The sequence below is a fragment of the Nelumbo nucifera genome, chromosome 1 (assembly GCF_055504915.1).
Source record: "Nelumbo nucifera cultivar China Antique chromosome 1, China Antique-T2T, whole genome shotgun sequence".
Taxonomy (NCBI): domain Eukaryota; kingdom Viridiplantae; phylum Streptophyta; class Magnoliopsida; order Proteales; family Nelumbonaceae; genus Nelumbo; species Nelumbo nucifera.
In genome coordinates, this window is record NC_142649.1 from 11,545,614 (window position 1) to 11,565,999 (window position 20,386).

Below are 20,386 nucleotides of genomic sequence, written 5' to 3' on the forward strand. Positions count from 1 at the left end.
AAATTTTGTTTAGAACTGTAGTTATATATATTTACACAACTATATTTGGCTTTAACTGACCGGTTATGTTTAAATCTTTAATTTGGTAAGTTTAGTCGACACTATTTGTTCCATGGTACAACCCCAAACCGATTATTTGACAACCCAAACCGAATATATTTATATTGATACGTTAACAAACTGAATATCATACATATACGTTAACGTAGCATTGTTATTTGTACATGTCTGCTAGATGGCGAAGCGGCCCAATAGGTTTTTGGAACATGCTGGTAGAAAAGTAAGGCTCGGGTTGCAGCTAGTAGATGACCATTCATCCTTTCTGCTACTCCGTTTTGTTGTGGAGTATTAATGCAGGAGGATTCATGGATAATCCCTTCTTTTTGAAAATATGGGGATAAAGTTTGGTTGAAATAATCCCGTGCATTATCCGATCTAAATCTTTTGATCCTAACCCCAAACTGATTTTGGATCATGTTATGGAAATTTGGGAGTATACTACTTACATCTGATTTAGATTTAAGAAGAAAGATCCAAAAGACCCTAGTGCAATCATCAATAAAAGAGACGAACCATCGTGAGCCAAACACATTTGGAACTGTGGAGGGTCCCCATATATCACTATGGATCAAAAAGAATGGGACTGAACTTCTCTTGTTACTGATTGGAAAGGGCACACGTTTGTGTTTTGCAAATTCACACACATCACAATGAAAATATTCAACACTCAATCCTTTAAACAAGGAGGGAAACATAGTTTTCAGAATTCCAAACGATGGATGTCCTAGTCTAAAGTGATGAAGCCAAATGGTGTCTTTGTTGGATGATGAAAGGAATGACAGAGATAACTTATCCTGGAAAATATTTGATTTGCATGATTCTTCAAGATAGTAGAGTCCATTCTTCTCCTTAGCAAGTCCAATCCTCTTCCCCGAATCCTGGTCCTGAAATATACAGTAAGAAGGATAGAAAAGCACATTACAGTTCATGTCATGGGTGAGTTTTTGGATGGATATCAGGTTAGTGGACAATTTTGGAACATGAAGGACACTTTTTAGTGTAAGTGATGGATTAATATGGATATCCCCAAGGCCAGCTACAGTAGTAAGGGAACCGTCTGCAATAGCTATTTTTCGATTGCTTGGGCAGGGGGTATAAGTGCTAAAATGTAGTAAGGAGTGAGTCATGTGATCTGTGGCACCCGAGTCAATAACCCATAAATCCCTAATAGGTTCATCTGAGACATTTAGTCCGTGAGGAATAGAAAACTTACCTGAGATTGCAAGAGAGCCTATACCACTAGGTTTCTCCAACGATCCCAGAAGCCCCCTTAACTTTTCGATCTCCTCCTTATTGAACTCGGTCTTGTCTGGAGGCTTTTCTTGGCTCGGCTGATTTGTGGTGAAGTTAGATCGACTTCGACTCTTCTATTGTCCTCCTCGGTAGCCCCATTCCCTATTCGATGGTTTACCATTCAGCTTCCAACACTTCTCTTTGGTGTGCCTTGGTTTCTTGCAATAGGTACACCGAAGAGACTCCTTGTTGTCCCGTGCAGAGGACAAATCTGTCTTCATTCCTTCCAGTATTTTCGGTTGTTCCATCCTTATAGTCATGGCTGAACCTTCTAGTACTTGGGGTTCAAGCATAACCCCCCTACAGCTTTCTTCAGCACGAATCAGAGAATTAGTCTCATTTAGAGATGGTACCTCGTCTTTGCCGAGAATCTAGACCCTAACTTGATCAAATTCTGCGTTGAGTCCTGCAAGAAAATCATAAACGCGATCTTTTTCGATAAAACTCTTTAGGATTGCTGCATCCGCTGCACATTTAGTCTCAATGCACCGATAATGATCGAGTTCTTGCCACAGGTTCTGCAGTAAATTTGCATACTCGGTAACTGTCTTGCTGCCTTGTTTAGTTGCTCCAGTCTTGACTTTGATTTCGTACACTTGTGCTGCATCACGTGCTTTTGAATATGTTTGTCGGATGGCATCCCAGATCTCTTTAGCCGTGGATAAAAACATACACGTGTCGCTGATTTCAGGGTTCATTGAATTCCATAACCATGACATGATCATGGAGTCAGCTTCGTCCCATGCATCAAATCTTGGATCTCCTTCCTTCGGTTCCGTCCCTAAGAGATGGCTAAGCTTTCCTTTTCCCTTTAAATATGTTCGAACAAACCGAGACCACTTCAAATAATTTTTCCCGTTCAACCTATATGCTGCCTGAATGTTTTGCAGGTCACCAGATGCTTGATGTGAGGAAACTTCTTCCAATTGTGCAGTGGTATTTGATACAGTGGTTTCTGACATATTGGGCGGGCTTCAAGAAAGAGATAAAAGCAGACAATGAAGGTCTGAAAAACTTAGTAAGGGTTGGCGATGAAGGCCTAAAGAATCTTTCAGCCAATGTAAAAAAAAAGGTAACTGTAATGCTCCACCAAACTGAAGGGTGGATCAAAACCACTCAAAATCAAAACTGATCCAAACCAAACCAAAAGGATTCAGTAAATCTGCTCTGGGCAACACTAGATCTAAGATTTCAGACTGATCTGATGTCTCTACAAAGAGATCCAAGAAAAAAGGATGAATCCGAGGGCGCAGCAGTCCAGAAGAAGCAAAAATGTAGAGTTCAGATCTGTAGCCGATCTCGAAGAAGAATCAAGGACACTCAAGAACCTCCCAAATACTGTTAGAGAGTTCTTGAACCAGAAGCAGAGATGACCAAAGAGATACTATGTGTGGATTTAGTCGTGACCAGCTCTGATACCATGTGAAAATTTGAGAGAAAAAATGAATTGATTGTATTATCTTGGAAGGAGCATATACACAACTTTATATAGAATTACAGAGCCAATTTACAGGGTGATAAAATAGGAAACTAACTTTTCCTAAAAAACTAATTTCTATATCAGTGGGATTCTCCAATTAATATCCCATGATTCTAGGATATCCCATGATTCTAGGAAATTAAGTTTCCTAAACTGATGGACCTAAAATTATGGAGAATCAATCAGAGAATCAATCTTCTACTTTCCAACAGTTACAAGCAACAGATAACTAAATGAGAGGCCAAGCTAAATGATATCCAAAGAGACATGACAGTTGACATGCAAAAATGGACATCTCCGACGGAAAATTGAGCGTCTAGAGAATAAGGGTGACTCAAGCGTGTCAAATAACCACCATTGGTAAATAGTATTTTGATGATAATGTTGTCTCATTGCAATTAATGTTACTACGTAATTTCTTTCATTTTTAGTGCTCAAATTCTCTTACATTAAGAACTCAATGTGTTACCTAATCAAAAATGTCATCGGTATAATGATCACATTCTAGAAACAACCGTATCACATGTTTAGAAGTATCGGCCACGTCCGCCCGCATACAAAGGCAAATGGGCCTCGAGCTTCGAATGGTCGGGTGCCCTAGGCCCCCGACACAAGCACTACGCTGATCAACACTATGTTGAAACACACAACAATACTATTATCATGCAAACCACAATTCCACACCTATCAGCCGCGTCCACCCACGTCCGAAGGCAAATGGGCCCAGGCTTCGAATGGACAGGTGCCCAAGGCCCCCGACACAAGCACTACACTGACCATTGGATCATTCCATTCCGATAGGTGAAAAAAATAATCCACCAAGTGTGGACTACACTAAGCTGAAACACACAACAATACTGTTGTCATGCAAACAATAATTCCACACCTATCAGCAGCATCCGCCCGTGTCCGAAGGCAAATGGGCCCAAGCGTCAGAAGGTCGGGTGCCCAAGGACCCCAACACAAGCACTACGCTGACCATTGGGTCATTCCATTCCAGTATGTGCAAAAAATAATCCACCAAGTGTGGACTACACTAGGCTTAAACACACAACAATACTCCTGCCATGCAAACCACAATTCCACATGTATCAGCCGCGCTTGCCCGCGTCTGAAGGCAAATGGGCCCGGGCTTTGGATAGCCGGTTGCCCAAGGCCCCTGACACAAGCACTAAGCTGAACATTGGGTCATTCCATTCCGGAATGTGCATCCACACTAGGTCGAAACACACAACAATACTGTTGTAACGCAAACCACACTTCCACACCTATCAGCCACGTCCGCCCGCGTCCGAAGGCAAATGGGCACGAGCTACGGATGGCCAGGTGCCCGATGCCCCCGAAACAAGCACTACGCTAACCATTGTGTCATTCAATTCCTGTATGTGCAAAAAATAATCCACCAAATGTAAACTACACTAGGCTGAAACACACAACAATACTACTATCATGCAAACCACAATTCCACACCTATCAGTCGTGTTCGCCTGTGTCCGAAGGGAAATGAGCCCCAACTTCGTATGGCTGGGTGCCCAAGGCCCCCGACACAAGCACTACACTAACCAATGGGTTATTCCATTCCGATATGTGCAAAAAATAATCCACCAAATGTGAACTACACTAGGCTGAAACACACAATATTGCTGCAATGCAAACCACAATTCCACACCTATCAACCGCGTCCGAAGGCAAATGGGCCCAGACTTCAAATGGTCGGTTGCCCGAGGCCCTTGACACAAGCACTATGCTTAACATTGGATCATTCCATTTCGGTATGTGCATCCACACTAGGCTGAAACACAAAAAAATATTGCTGTAATGCAAACCACACTTCCACACCTATCAGTCACATCCGCCCGCGTCCAAAGTCAAATGGGCCCGGGCTTCGAATGGCCGGGTGCCCGATGCCCCCGAAACAAGCACTACGTTGACCATTGGGTCATTCCATTCCGGTATGTGCAAAAAATAATCCACCAAATGTGGACTACACTAGGCTGAAACACACAACAATACTATTGTCATGCAAACCACAATTCCACACTTATTAGCCGTGTCCACCTGCGTCCGAAGGCAAATGGGCCCGGGCTTCGGATGACCGGATGCCCGAGGCCACTGACACAAGTACTACACTAACCATTGGGTCATTCCATTCTAGTGTGTGCAAAAAATAATCCACCAAGTGTGGACTACACTAGGCTGAAACACAACAATACTGTTGTCATGCAAACCACAATTCCATACCTATCGGCCACGTCCGCCCGCGCCCGAAGGCAAATAGGCCCGAGCTTTGGATGGCTGGGTACCCGAGGCCCCCGACACAAGCACTACGCTGATCATTGGGTCATTCCGTTCGGTATGTGCAAAAAATAATCCACTAAGTGTGGACTACACTAGGCTGAAACACACAACAATACTGTTGTCATGCAAACCACAATTCCACACCTATCAATCGCGTCCGCCCGCGTCCGAAGGCAAATGGGCTGGGGCTTCAGATGGTCAGGTGCCCGATTCCCCCAAAACAAGCACTACACTGACCATTGGGCCATTCCATTCCGATATGTGCATCCACTCTATGATGAAACACAAATCGATACTGGAATGGAATGACACAATATTGACCATTGGCTCATTCCATCTCAATACGTGCATCCACCCTAGGTTGAAACATACAACGGTACTGATCCCATGCAAACCACACATCCACACCTATCGGCCACGTCGGCCCGCGTCTAAAGGCAAATGGGCCCGAGGTTCAGGTGGTCCGATCCCTGAGGCCCCCCTACACATACTCTATAATGACCATTGGTTGATTCCATCTCGGTGTGTGCACAAAATAATTCACCAAATGTGCACTACACTAGGTTAAAACACACAACGGTACTGATCTTTGCAAACCACCCATCCACACCTATCGGCCGTGTCCGTCCACGTCCAAAGGCAAATGGGCCCGGGCTTTAGATGGCCAGGTGCCTGAGGCCCCTGACACAAGCACTATAATGACCACTGTGTCATTTCATCTCGTTAAGTGCAGAAATAATCCACCAAATGTGGACTACACTAAGCTAAAAAAACACAACAATACTAAACCACACATCCACACCTATCGTACGCGTCCACCTATGTCCAAAGGCAAATGGGCCCAGGGTTCGGGTGGTCCGGTCCCTAAGGCCCCCAACATATGCACTATAATGAACATTGGGTCAATCCATCTCAGTATGTGCATTAAATAATCCACCAAACACTAATTTTGATTTCGTTGTTGTTGACTTGTTGTTAAGTCCTACGTATGGATATATGTATTTAGGAAGATAAATCATTTATGGTGGAAGTGGATAAACGTATTAACATAACACATAAAGACTAATCAGATAAAAATATGGTAAATGTCGGACATGGGAGAATTATGAAAGAAAGTACTTTTACAAAAACAAGTTTACGTAAACAGATTACAGGCAAAATGTTTGATCCGGCATAAACATCCAATCATTTAGACACAGTCTGATCTCATTAATGGTGACCGCTTCCATCATTTCGTGTATTGATATTCCACAAGCATTCCACCTCGTCACGCAATTGCAAAAACTCACGTCTCAATGCTAGATATGCTGTCCTCACGTCCTCGAGTTCGGCCTCCCGTTCAAGGCAAATACGTTGGTACTCTTTCATGGCATCGAAGCTTGCATCCCTTATGTTGATCTGTCGACATGATCGCAGATATTTGCTGGCCACTCGGGCAGCCATTTCAATGGATGCATCGGGAGTATCGGTTGTGTCCCCATAGAAGCTTCTCACATCACCCCACGCAGTCATAGTAACCACTGCGTAAAATTTGTTGCCCAAAGTATTTATGGTAAATCTTGGAGGTGGGAGGTGGCAAGCAACCGCAGTTCACCTCAAGATATCAAGCAAGGATACTTGGACCTCAAAGGGTTCCTCCATTCAAAACTACAAAACAAAACAAAATAAAAAAAAAAAAAAATTCTAAGAACATGTAAAAGGTGAGAGAAAATGGATACCTAACAAAAATGATATTAATTTCATTAATAAATTAGAAAGCAGGGGAAAAAATTCTTGTCGTTGCTCAGTTACATAGAATAATAAAGATAACAAAAGAGAGAAAATGGAAAGAATGGCAGCGAAGGAAGAAACAAAGAGAGTTAGAATCTTACATTGTGTGAACAACTTGGTTGTTTGATTGCTTCAAACAAGATCAAAATAAAGATCCAAAAATGAAGGGAAATGCGGGATTTATAGATAAAAATGACATAGTGCGAGAAAAGAAATAATGTTAGAATCTTACCTAGTCTTCCACTGCTCGAAAGAAAAGGTTTGGTCTTTGGATGTCGCATATAAAATAGTGAGTAAAACTAGTAGAAAATAGTGAGTAAAAGTAGATTTCGTTTCCTTCAAACAAACACCGGTGAATAGAAGAAATGAAGAAGGAAGTTGGGAGGGGAGAGAAGATTAACGCCGTTGGGAGAGAGAAGATTAACTACGGTGGGATGTTGTGTATTCTTGGGTTCTTCTTCAAACGAACGCCAGTGGCACTGGCAGCCCTCCACTTGTAGAAACTCTGTCTTCTTCAAACGAAGGACGTTGGGAGGAAAGAGATTAACCGTAGCGGGATGTCAAATGAGGGGCATTTCTGGGTTTTTCTATGGAGGACCAATAGTCAATTGGGTACCAGGGGCATTTCGGGTATTTTAATAATATGATAGGACATTGGGCTGACGTGGGTGTGGGCTAGTGGAGTTGACGGAAATTTGAATTTGCAGGGTATAAAAAATCGAAATTTCTATAGTATAGTGCTGTTGGAGGTAAATTTTTATGCCCCTGGCTGGGCGGTAAATTTCCCAAAACTAAAAGTGGGGCATTTCTGGGTTTTTCTATGGAGGGCCGATAGTCAATTGGGTACCAGGGGTATTTTGAGTATTTTAATAATATGACAGGACGTTGGGCTGACATGGGTGTGGGCCAATGGAGTTGACGGAAATTTGAATTTGCAAGGTATAAAAAATCGAAATTTCTATAGTATAGTGTTGTTGGAGGTAAATTTTTATGCCCTTGGCTGGGCAGTAAATTTCCCAAAACTATTTTTGTTGCAGGTTCCTAGTTCAAATGGTTCGATGATTCAGTCCAGTCCAAGTCTAACAATACTAATCAAAATATAGTACATTTAGAGATTGCACAGGGATATTTTCGGGCATAAAATGAAGTCTGAGTGAGCAAGTGAGTGTGTGTGCGCGCGCACGCGCGTGAGAGAGAGAGAGAGAGAGAGGGGCAAAGGGTGGCAAATGGGTGGGTTGGGTGAGGGTTAAGTATCAACCGACCCACATTGACCCTCTAACCCATTTGCCACCCTATTTATTGGGTATTAGTGGGTCACAACCCATCTTGACCCTAACCCACCTATATGACCCGCTAATTTAAGGCAAATATTAAGAAAACACGAATATTTTACCCAAACAAATAAATATTGAAAACTATCATAATTAATAAAACCACAAAATTGATATAAATTTGTAGAAAAAATAAAATGATAAAACTAAAAAAACATATATTGTTGTAAAAAGTTGAAAGTGCATAAAATACCGAAATTGACAAAAATTCAAAATAATTATATATTTCAACCCAAAACTTGTGGAAATAAAAAAAATGATAAATTTCAAAAAAAAAACATTTCTCAAATAAGAAAATAAAAATGTATAAAAACATAGAAAAAATATACAAGAAAAATGCAAAAATTTGAAAATAAAAAATTGAAATTATAAAAAAAAAAAACAACAAAAAATATAAAAATAAAAATACAAGAAATTTATAAATTGAAAAAAAACCAACAAAAATTATAAAAATGTTGAAAATGTAGATAGTGTTCTACAATGGTGGGAAGAACAAAGAGATCTGGTGCAATATCAGAAAGGCTTGGGAGAACATAGATCTAGGTTCGCACCAAATCTTGAACCTCCATCACTGGCTATCCTTCAACTGTAAAAAAACAGAATATCCTCTTGTTTTGTAATGGTGGAAAGACCAGAAAGTCGGTGAGAATCCAATCTCAGTTGTCGATTGTCATTGCAATGGCACGAAAAAAAATCCTCTGGCCTTATTTTGCAATGGTGGAAAGACTTAGAATCCAATCCCAGTGGAGCTATTAGAACCTCTATTTGTCAATCGTTGGCCGCCACTGCATCTCCTCACTCTCACCTTCTGTCGATGGTGAAGAAGAAAAACACAACCCTCATCAAACTATTTGAACCATTGTTAATCACTGGCCACCATTGCATCTCCCTTCTCACTCCTTCTGTCAATGGTGGAGAAGAAAAACTCAGCCATCATAGAAGTATTCAAACCTCAGTTCTCTAGTCACTGGCGCCACTGCATCTCTCTCTCCCTCCATCTTCCATCCTTCGACTATTAAAAGTTGAAACCCTAAACCCTTTCCCCTCCCCTTAGTTTGTATTCAATCATTATGTTGTGACCCAATGGGTACCCTTGACCCAACCCCACCCTGACCCTTTTCTCTTGACCCCAGTGGGTCACTTAACCCATATTGACCAACGTAAGAGATGGGTGGGTTACAATGTGGGTGGGTTGTGTGGGTCAAATGGTTAAGGGTCAAGATTGCCAGTCATAGGCATTCTACCATCAATTCAGGCAAGAACTCACTGAATTACACAAATTCAGGTCTTAAGTGTCTAATTGATCGGTGCAACACTCACCATAGACAGGATTGCAAATGTCCAACCTAGAGGAATGTTCCCTTTTTTCATTTCGCTTGGTAAGCTTTTTATTAATAATGAAAAAATAACAACTTACAAATAGAACATGCCAAGCATCTCTCAAACTTAAGCCAGCAGGTGCACCTATCCCGATCTATTGCATTTACATTTCATGCTCAAATAAATAAACCCAAAGCTACTAGAATCTATTTGCCCCTTGTTTGGCCATAGCATCTGCCAAACAGTCTTTTGATATATGAACCTAATGGAAATCGGCTTCCAATTCCCTCTCCAGCTCTCCCCCTTTTTGCTTTGAAATGAAAGTTACCTTTTCTAGAAAAAATCAGATTCCAAAGAGAGAACCTTACAAGCCAACTAAACAGAATGTACCCAACCCTGCTACAAAAAAGAGCAAACACACCCAACCTACGACATTCTAGGCTAAAACATTTCAAAAGTCAAAACTGAATAGAGACTAATATTCATATTACATAAAGACCATAGACTGAAAATGATAGAAATACCCCTGCCACAATAACAAATGAAAAAACAGAAAGATAAAAAAACTAATAAATGGAAATACTTGAACAAGTTGACAACATGTTCCCCTTTCATTCATCAAACTTATACCCTTTCAAGAATTTTATCAAACATGTGAAAGGCACAATGAATCTTGGTGCTGGAAATACTTGAAGAAGTTGACAACATGCATCACCAAGGATCTTCAATGGAAGGAAGAAAAAAAATCACAATGACAGAAGCACTCCCCTGTCTTGTAATTGCCAAATCTATGTTCCCCCATCCTAAGAATGTCCTTGTAATCACTCCAGAGAAATTCATATCAAGCTTTGATGACCAGCAGACCATATAACCAAATATAGAATCAAGTTCAACACTGTTAAAGTTCGGCCTGCCCTAGAAGTCTGTTTTGTTTGTTAGCTGTAAAGTAAACAGCAAGAAGAAAGAGAGGAAAGAAGAAGGAAGAAAGAGGAAGGAGAAGAGAAAAGGTCTGGTTTGAAATTAGGAAAAAAATCAACCCTAGTTTCGGCCAGACCTGTTATTATATTATTAATTGATTGGAAAAGACATAAGTGCCCTTATTTAAGTAAGAGGCACTCGAACTAACATAATAGTACACATCAGCACTCTCAACAGGTACAAAGACCGAAATACCCCTTCACTAACAAACACCATTGACCAGTTTCTGGAAACAAGATCCAAGAAATCACCCCTACAGTTGTAAAAACTAGAGAAAAGGGGGTGCTCACTCTTGAAGCCCTAGAAAAAGGGGTTGTTTTCTTCTTCTCCCAGGTGTCTTCTGGTCACCTTTCTAGTATCTTTCTTCCTCCTTTTAATAAATTATAATTTATTACCAAAAAAACCCTAGAAACCTCAACAATCCAAAACTGCCCACTCCAGAATGACCCAAGTAAACAAGAAATACAATACTTCTCCCATGAGACTAACCTTTAATTAATTTTCAAAAAAAAAATCATCTAAACCAGGCAATCCAAAAATGAATTTTTTTTTTTTTTTGAGCTAAAAGGTAACAGATTTCATTGAAAGAGGAAGTGTACATGAGAGAATGTACAATGGAGGCACTAAAACACACTTAAACATTACACAGGCATAACTCTATCGCTATATAAGAAATCCCCATGAGGTCCTGCTTTGGCCAGGCTGTCTGCTACAGAATTTAACTCTCTGGGGATCCAGAGCAGGAATGTATTCAGATATTCTAATACATCTCGAGTCATTCCAAGTAATGAACCAGCCTCCAAGGTCCTCCATTTTTCTCCCCCAGCCATCTGATGGTATTGCTCGAATCCCCTTTAATGATTAGGGATGATTATCCAAGCTCTCTTGCAACCCGAAGTCCTATTAACACTGCTAAAACTTCAGCCTTTGTAGAATCAGCAATCCCTATTGGGCCACGAAACGTCAACAGAAGACTTCCATCCCTTCCCTTAAAAACTCCACCAATCCCTGCTAGACCAGTATTCCCAAGGGAACTTCCATCAGAGTTCAATGTTACCTCCTCTATCAAACTTGGGTGGGGGTTTTTTTGTTGCTTTTAGAGAGGAAGGAGAAGAAAAAAGGATCTCCACAGTTTTTCTCTGGAGATCATTTAAAGAAATACCTCTGAATTCAGCACCCATGAGTTGCATAAATGAAGTATGTGGGATATCAGCTCGTCCATAGCTCTAGCCTTATTGTTGAATTTTCAATTATTTCTCTCCTCCCACACCCCCCAAAACACTGTTTGTACCATAGTGAGCCAAAAAACTTTTCCTCTGTTTCCAAGGCCTTTTCCTTGCCATTGCCAAAGGAAATCTTCAATGTGTTCAGGAAAAACCCAGTAATATCCTACCATGTTTGAGAAGAAATACCAAATTTTCCTTGTTTCCAGGCAGTGAAGGAGAAGGTGCTCAGCAATCTCACGACTCTCACCATTGTTAAAGCACATCATACAAATATGGGGGGAAATGCACAATCTACCTTCGTTCTTCCTCTGTAATAAGTCACAAGTATTTTTTTTTTTCAAACAAGCCTCCCATAAGGACACCTTAGAAGGGATGTGGGGGAGCCAAATCCTTTTATAAGGAAATCTAGAATTGCTGGCATCCAAAGTTAAGGACCTGAAAAAAGTTTTGGTTGAGAAATTTCTGGCTGGATGAATTTTCCAAATTCTTTGGTCTAGATTTGAAGGGGACAGGTAAGCATAAGCCTCTCTTACATTTTGCAGCAGATCTGCTAGTTCAGCTATTTCTACCTCCCTTAATGGCCTTCTAAGACTTAGGTTCCAGTTATGGGTAGTTGGGGAATTTTGGATACAGGCTGCAACAGTGGCTTCTTGGTTTCAAGAGAGGTTATAAATTCGATGATAAGAGTTGGCTAATAAGCTGTCTCCCCACCATAAATCAATCCAGAATTTTATTTTTTTCCCATTCCCTACTATGTATCTAACGAAAGTGATAAAGACATCATAGATAGAGGAGATACCTTTCCAAGGGTTGTTGGCTCTCACGCGGTACAAGTGAATCTTGCTATCCCAACCGTTGGTATTCTTTTCATACAAGATGCTAATCACCAAAGTCCAGAGAGCATCAGATTCCAATGGGAATCGCCATAGCCACTTCCCTAAAAGGGCTGCATTCCTTTCTTTCACGTGTCCTAGACCATCACCCCCTTCCTCCTTGGATTTGCACACTTGATCCCAACTGACTAGGTTCTTGCCCTCACCTCCATCTCATAAGAAATCCAGCTGAAGTTTTTCAATTCTGTTTTTAACCTTTGCTGGAATTTGGAATATTGAAAGATAGTAGACTGGCAAGTTAGCTAAGGAGGTCTTGATTATAGTGAGTCTACCTCCTTTTGATAGATAGTTCTTCTTCCATGTGGCCAACCTCTTTTCACACTTCTCCATCAATGGACCCCAAAAATGTGAGGCTCTTGGGTTTCCCACCAAAGGCATTCCCACATAAGAAGTGGGAAAATTTTCCACCTTGGAACCTAATGTTTCCTTCAGATTGTTCACCAGGCTCACTGACATTGATTCCCAAAGGGCTACTTTTGGAATAATTAACTTGGAGACCTGACACCATCTCAAAGCACCTGATTATTCTTTTTAAATTGTTGATGCTTTCCAAATCCGCCTCTAAGAACAAAATTATGTCATCAGTGAAAAGCAAATGGTTCACTGGAATGGCTTCCCTTCCCACTTCAAATCCTCTCAACAGATAGAAACTAGCCGCCTTCTCAATTAAATAGCTTAGGACATCAGCCACCAGTGTGAAGTGAACAGAAATGGGGATAAGGGACATCCTTATTGGAGACCCGAGCTAGCCTGAAAATAGCCTTTAGGCTCTCCGTTTAACAGAATCAAAAACCAAGCGGAGCTGATGCAACCTTTTATCCACCTCACCCATCTGTCTCCAAAACCCCTCAGTGTCAAGATATTTAAGAGACACTCCCAATCAGTTTTATCATACGCTTTTTCCAAATCCAACTTGACAACCACTCCAGGTTTGCCCAACTGTCTTCTTTCTTCAATGCATTCGTTTGCCACCAAAATGCTGTCTATGATTTGCCTTCCTCTCACAAAAGTGTACTGGTTCTTGGAGATTAAATCCCCCAACACCCATCCGTCCGGGCCTGGAGCCCCATCTCCATCCATCCATGCTGAAAACAGCTTCTTTGACCTCCAGCTCTTCAAAATCTCTCTCTAACCAAGCCTCCTTCTCCTCCGACAAGACAGGTCCATCCCAACTGCTCAAAAAGTAACTTCTGCTAGTGCTCTTGGTGTAAAGATCCTTGAAATAAACTATTAAATTATCTGCAATTTCCTCTTGATCCTCCACTTCTCTTTGGTCTACCTTTAGTTTTGAGATGTAATTTTTCCTTCTTCTTCCCGAAGCATAATTGTGGAAGAACCTTGTGTTATTATCCCCTTCCTTCAGCCACTTTACTCTAGACCTCTGCCTCCAGTACACTTCCTCTCTCCTAACCACTTTATCCCACTCTCTTCATAGAGAATCCCTCCAGCTTCTACCTTCGCTGTCCATCACCCCATTCTGCTCCTCTTCATCTAGTGTCTCCATTTCCTGAATCATAGCAATTTTCTCTTCATTGAAAGTTTTGAATTCTTCCTTAACCCAAGATTTCAGCTTTCTTTTTAAATATTTCAGCTTTCTTTTTAAATATTTCAGCTTTTGTTGAAAGCAAAACCCATCCCAGCCTTCTACCTTACGTTCTTCCCACCATTTGGCTATATTAGACTTGAACTCCTTGTGTTCTGTCCATACTTTCTCCAATCAGAAGGGGGTTTTACCTTTTCTTAGCACTTCCGTTTGGAGCCTACTGGCCAGTGTCTGAGATACATCTGGTTTTTATCTCCTGAAACAAACTTGGGAAATGCTCCTCCCAATCTGCAGTAACCAGAAATCTATCAAGCGTACAGCTGATTGAATTTTCCTGAAGATTAGACCAGGTGAATCTTCCATGTAGAAGAAGAAGGTCACACAGGTTATGTCTGGCAACAAAATCAGAGAATTCTCTCATGCTTCTTGTTACCCATCTACTTCTGGAACTTTCATGGCTGAACCTAATAACGTTGAAGTCGCCTCCCACGCACCAAGGGAGGATGTCTTCAGCCTCATGCTAGGAGCCTAGCTCATCCCAGTCTTGCTCTGTTGGAAGGGGAGTTTGGCCCATACACCCCTGTCAAAATCCAATTGAAATCGTCTGATAAAGTCCTGAACCAAACAGATATAGAGAATTCTCCAGCATCTACCTCTATGCCTGACACCATCTCTTCTCTCCAGGCTATTAGGATTCCTCCAGCTGATCCATTGGCTGGTAAAGCTGCCCACTTTCTTCCCCTGATTCCCCAAATGGCCATTAAAATCTTCCTGTCCACCAATTCTTTCTTGGTCTCCTAGAGAATGATAATGTCTGGGTTTTCCCTTTTGAGAGTTTCTTTTACTACACTTCTTTTCAAGTTCCCTCCCAATCCCCTAACGTTCCAACTTAATATTTTCATCTAGGTTTTGGAATGCACTTTCCCTTACCTGTTCTATTCCCTGCACTTTTTGTCGTTCCATATTTTGCTCTACCATTCCCCATTGCAACCTTTTCAATTCTTTATTTATTCCCTTTCTTTTCCCCATTCCTTTCTTAAATCCATTTCTCTTGCTCCCTTTTCCCCATTCCTCTGTGTCACCCTGAAACTTTTCATTTGATTGTCTTTGAGATTCAGAGCCTCCCCCCGACTGCATAGAGTATGGAAGTAACCTTCAGTTGGGATAGCCGATCTCTTGAACCTGGTTCACACAAAGAATATCCCCACCAATTATCAAGAAACAGGCTAGGAACTCACTCCCCAAAACACTGCAAGGATAGCTTCAACAAAAGTTAAAATTAAAGACAGAGAAGGCAAAGAGGTTGGTGTTTGCTCCCTACTTTACACACAATCTCTGTCACTTCCTACTACCTCTTTAGAAATATGCGAGTGGCCCAATAATGGCAAATGGCACCTAGAAAACAATTCTCATGACAATGTTCGGGATTGAAGCAAATCTCTTATTTTTCTTGTAACTTTTGGGTAAAATCTCTAGGATACTTTCTTATGCATCAAAAAAATCTGAAAAAAGTTACCAAAAATCCTCTAAAACTCAGGCAATTTAAGAATGAAATAATTTATAATTATGAAAAAGGAAAGTTATTATTTTGAGATATTGGAAATTTACTGTTTATTGTAAACCTATGAGTTACCATTTATAGTAAAAAAATCAGATCTAATAACATGATCTCAAGAGAAGGCAAAATTTTAGATCAGGGAGATCAAATAACAAGACTCACAAGGGGGTGATTGCACACACGCACACGCAAAAAAAAATAACAAGAATTGAATGAATAGCAACCAAGAACAATAGAAAAAGAACAACCTCATCATCATCTAAGCCTTATCACAACCATATGGGATCAGCTACATGAATCCTGTTTCACCATTCTGTTCTGTTAGTGACATCCATTGTTAAACTATGAGCACTTAAATCATTCCTTACTACTTCACCCCATGTCCTTTTCAGTATGCCCTTAGCCCTTCTAGCCCCTTCAACTTTCAATAGATTGCTTCTTATAGGTGTTGTAGATGGTGTTCTATGCACACGACCAAACCATCTTAGACTACTTTCTCTCATTTTACCACCTATTGAAGCTACTCCTAGGTTCTTCTGAATTCCGAATGACTTCATTTCTGACCATATCCATTCTAGTTTTTTCACTCATCAATCTCAACATATGCATTTCTGCTACACTTTTTTTGGACATGTTTCTTCACTGCTACATTCATTTTTTGGACATGTCGTTTCTTGAGTGCCCAACACTCTGCTCCAGACAGCATTGCTGTCCTTACTACTATTTTATGGAATTTTCCTTTTAACTTGAGTGGCATTTGCTTATCACATAAGACTCCACTTGAACCCATCCTGCTCTAGTTCTATGGGCAACTTTCTCCTCAATCTCACAATTGAACCAAGGTAACAGATAAGGTCACATTGAGTTTATTATTATTATGAAAATTATAAAGCATACATTCTGTTTTGGTCCTACTTATTTTAAAACCTCTTGCTTCTAAGGTATTCGTCAATGAACTTAATTTTGCATTCAATCCTTCACTAGTTTCATCAATTAATACAATGTCATCAACAAACAACAAGCACCATGGGACCTCCTCCTGAATATTTAGCAAAAGAACAACCTATCAAAAAAAAAAAAACAATAGCAAAAGAACACACAGCAAAAGAGGCTGCGTACATCTGTCCATCCCCAGACCCCGCATTGGCGGGAGCCTCGTGCAATGGGCTAATCAATTTTATTAGTCAATGACTGAAAGGCATTACAAGCATCCATTGGAGAGGCATGAGATGCTACCTCTCCCAATAACAAGTTACATATTACATTTGAGACCAATACAAACAGTTTCTATTCAGCCCTTTGCTTAGCTAGAGCATTAGCCATCCCATTGGCTGATCTTTCCCATTGTATCTACATATTCATATTTCTAGTGAGCCATTTAAATTTCTTCATCTCATCTCTATACCACAAAATTATAGTCTGGTTCCATCATCCATCCCACCATCAGTTGTGAGTCCCCTTCAACCACCATATTTGATATATTCAACTCACTTGCAATCTATATTCCTTGTAGTTGTAGAAGCAATTCAGCTCTAGCAGAGTCACCCATTCCCACTGGGCCCGAGAACAAAGCCATAGAATTACCTTCTGCATTTTTCAACACCCCTCCTTATCCCAGAGGGGTCTGGGTTACCTTGGCTGCTTCCGTCAAATTTATCGCCACATAACCTTCTAGAGGAGGCACCACACCAAATTAACCTTTTCCTTCTTAGACAAGCTTCCAGACACCACCTCCCAATTTCTCCAAATATCATCAAAGGAGAACTTTTAGTTCTTTCATTGAAACACTTCTAAGAATCCAAATTTGTTTCTTTATCTTTCTTCAAGCTCCCAAAAAAAAATCTTGCAAAATCTTCACTGCCTAAAAAGAACAGACTCGACTTCTTTCCAACTTAAAAATCTATCTCAACATTAATCTTTTAATCTACATGAACAACCTCACCTAATGGGATGACCTCTTATCCCTTGCTGATCCAACTCTCCCTTGACTAATCTCTCTGAACCATCAACAAGGATCTTTTGCTTTTTTTTTTTTGCCTTTTTGTTATTATTTTGTTTCCAACTAGAGATTCCCAATAAAGCAATAAGAATGGTAAAACAAGAATTATTGATCCTCAAAACAAGACCTCATTCATTTGAGAATTTTACGTTGGTTCATTGGCTTCTGCAGTTGCAAACAAATACCTTTTGACATAAAAAAAAAACCAAAAAAGCCAAAAAAAGAAACATAAACAGACATTTTATGCCAGCTGACCAATGACAAGTAACTCCAAGATAAAGTTTCGAAATACAATACAACACAATACAATACCAATCCAGAAATAAAATGGTAAGATAAGAATCAACTTTGAATAGCATTACCATGTTGTGACACAAACTCGATGCACTGTGCTAGCTGCAACTAAAGCAATAGCTTCTGCTAATAAAACTGCAAGACAGAAGATAAATGAAGATGACAAGCATCAGTTCTTTTACTTTCCCGTTCCTCTTCATAAATAACTCAACTTAACTAAGCCTTGTCCCAACTATATGGGGCTGGCTTCTTTTTCATAAATAGACAGAAATAAATATGGTAGATCATAGACTATCACAGATAGGACAACAATTTGGAGGTTCGGTTCTGATTTGGACCCTATTCCAATTTCAGCCCATCTGCTAAAACACTTAACCTAAACCCAACAAATTAAATTCATTTGATTCTTTTTATGGGTACCATAATGCGTCTGGACTAATACCCATCCAAGTAGCTTGCCAAAATCATACTAATTAGTTGGATACATCTAGTTATATGCTATGATAAATCCAATGGTTCAGGCCACCCAAGTCACATTCAAAGGTCAAGATCATGATTTATGCCATCTAAGATTAATCTCATGATTTTGGATGGATGTACAGGTGTTGTATCAATAGCAAAACAATGATAAGCTGTGTACCAAGATCGAACTGAACTTTTTTTATAATTAACAGGGATTTCATTGAAAGAAAATAATATGTACAATTTTACATTCTATTTTACAAAGGTTCCAACTCTCAGCCACTCGAACATATTACAACTTAAACATTTGGTCCCTCACAACCCCTAGATTAGCTAGTGTCAACCATAGAATTGGCTGATCTTTGAACTACTGCACTTCCAAAATCATAGTCCTTGTCATAAGCCATCCTATTACTGTTAGAGAGTGTATGCCCTTAGCTCCAATCAGAATGATGTACATTATGACATTTAATGTAAATGAATAAAGTACATATTTGATTCATGTTATTATGGTGTGTTTCTATGTAATACCCTTAAACTGGACACATATGAGACTCGTGTTAGTTTAGAATCTTCATTCTTGGTCTGTAATTAATTATTTTTTAATTTTTAGATGGAATGTATAGGAATTCAATTCTAATATAATATTAATAGAAAATAGGTTTTCTATTTTAGTTCATTCGAAGATGAAGCAGAAAGCGCAGAGGAGAGATTTTCGCAGATATGGGTTCAGCCATCTGCGATTTGCAGTTTTGGAAACTGCATGCTGCGATCTAAATTTTGTTTTGCAGGATAGCAGTCCTACGAACAGCCCTCCTACTGATTCTTGATTGTCTTGTATCAGTTATTTATTTTCAAATCAATTTTTCTTGAATTAAATATTGAATTAAAAATCAAACCCTAAACCCATTCGAACCAGATTGGACCAAATTGGTTGGACCGAATCTGTGGTTCGATGGGGGCTGTTCTCAGCCCTAATTTTTCACTCATGGGTCCAGGAGTTGATGGTTAATTGCAAGATGCAATTCAGCCCACATCTATAAAACCCAGTTTTAAAATGTTAAAACTACTTTAGCCCATTTCAACATAAGTTATATGGGCCAAATTGCTCCTTGCAATTCAGCCCATATACCTAGATAATATTAATTAGTAATATTATGAATTTATACGGGCTTTAATTATGGGTTTTACAGTTATTTAATTGATTGGATCAATTGTAGTTTTCATGCATGTGATGTATGGATGTGTGATGTGCAACGCTCATGGGCCATAAGTACTTGGCCCATGCTGAATCGAATAAGTGGCTCTTACACACACCATGGCTGAATGCACATCATTGCCATGGTGTCCTTAATTTCATTGGATGATCTCCCTTCATGGTGGGCCCCACACCAGCTTCCTTCCCAAGAGGAATCGTGCGGAACCCTAGCCGTTTAGGGCCCATCTAAATCTGGCTTTATGAAAGTCAGTGGGAACCACTTTAGTTTGACCTAAATTAAAATAGGGCGTAATATTTCGTTCCCTCCACTGAAATATGAGTGCATGTGATGGGAAGATTCATATGATAAACTCTTTAAAGGCCTTCCATCATTAACATGAAGATGGGTCCTTCAGTAATGAGGAAATGCACCATAAAATTGGGCTATCCATTTACTGTTGGATTGTTTCATAAGATGATAGGGGCGTCATAGACCGATGTGGGAGGGGCCTATCCTAAAATGGAAGACTCTCTCACGGTACCTTGGCGTTCACGAATATGATGAATAAGCACTCACTGGACAGAAAGATTTAACCTAAAATGGCAATAAACTTTGTCTGATAGAGGCCAAAATGAAAGCTCATAAGATGAGTGAATGTGATCCTTCACAGAAAGGTGGTGGG

At 40.1% G+C, this 20,386-nt stretch overlaps 1 protein-coding gene across 3 annotated transcripts in view; it reads right to left on the minus strand.

Moving 5' to 3' along the window:
- Positions 1-20,386, minus strand: part of LOC104610270 (uncharacterized) — a 57,948-nt gene that overhangs the window by 9,859 nt on the left and 27,703 nt on the right. For 2 of the 3 annotated variants that reach the window (XM_010276810.3, XM_010276811.3), the window contains exon 4: positions 18,112-18,178. In XM_010276810.3, the coding sequence (XP_010275112.1) occupies positions 18,112-18,178 (67 nt within the window). Of the gene's footprint in view, positions 1-6,278; positions 6,779-18,111; positions 18,179-20,386 lie in introns of those variants that run through there. The other variant, XM_019199922.2, reaches the window with a different exon arrangement.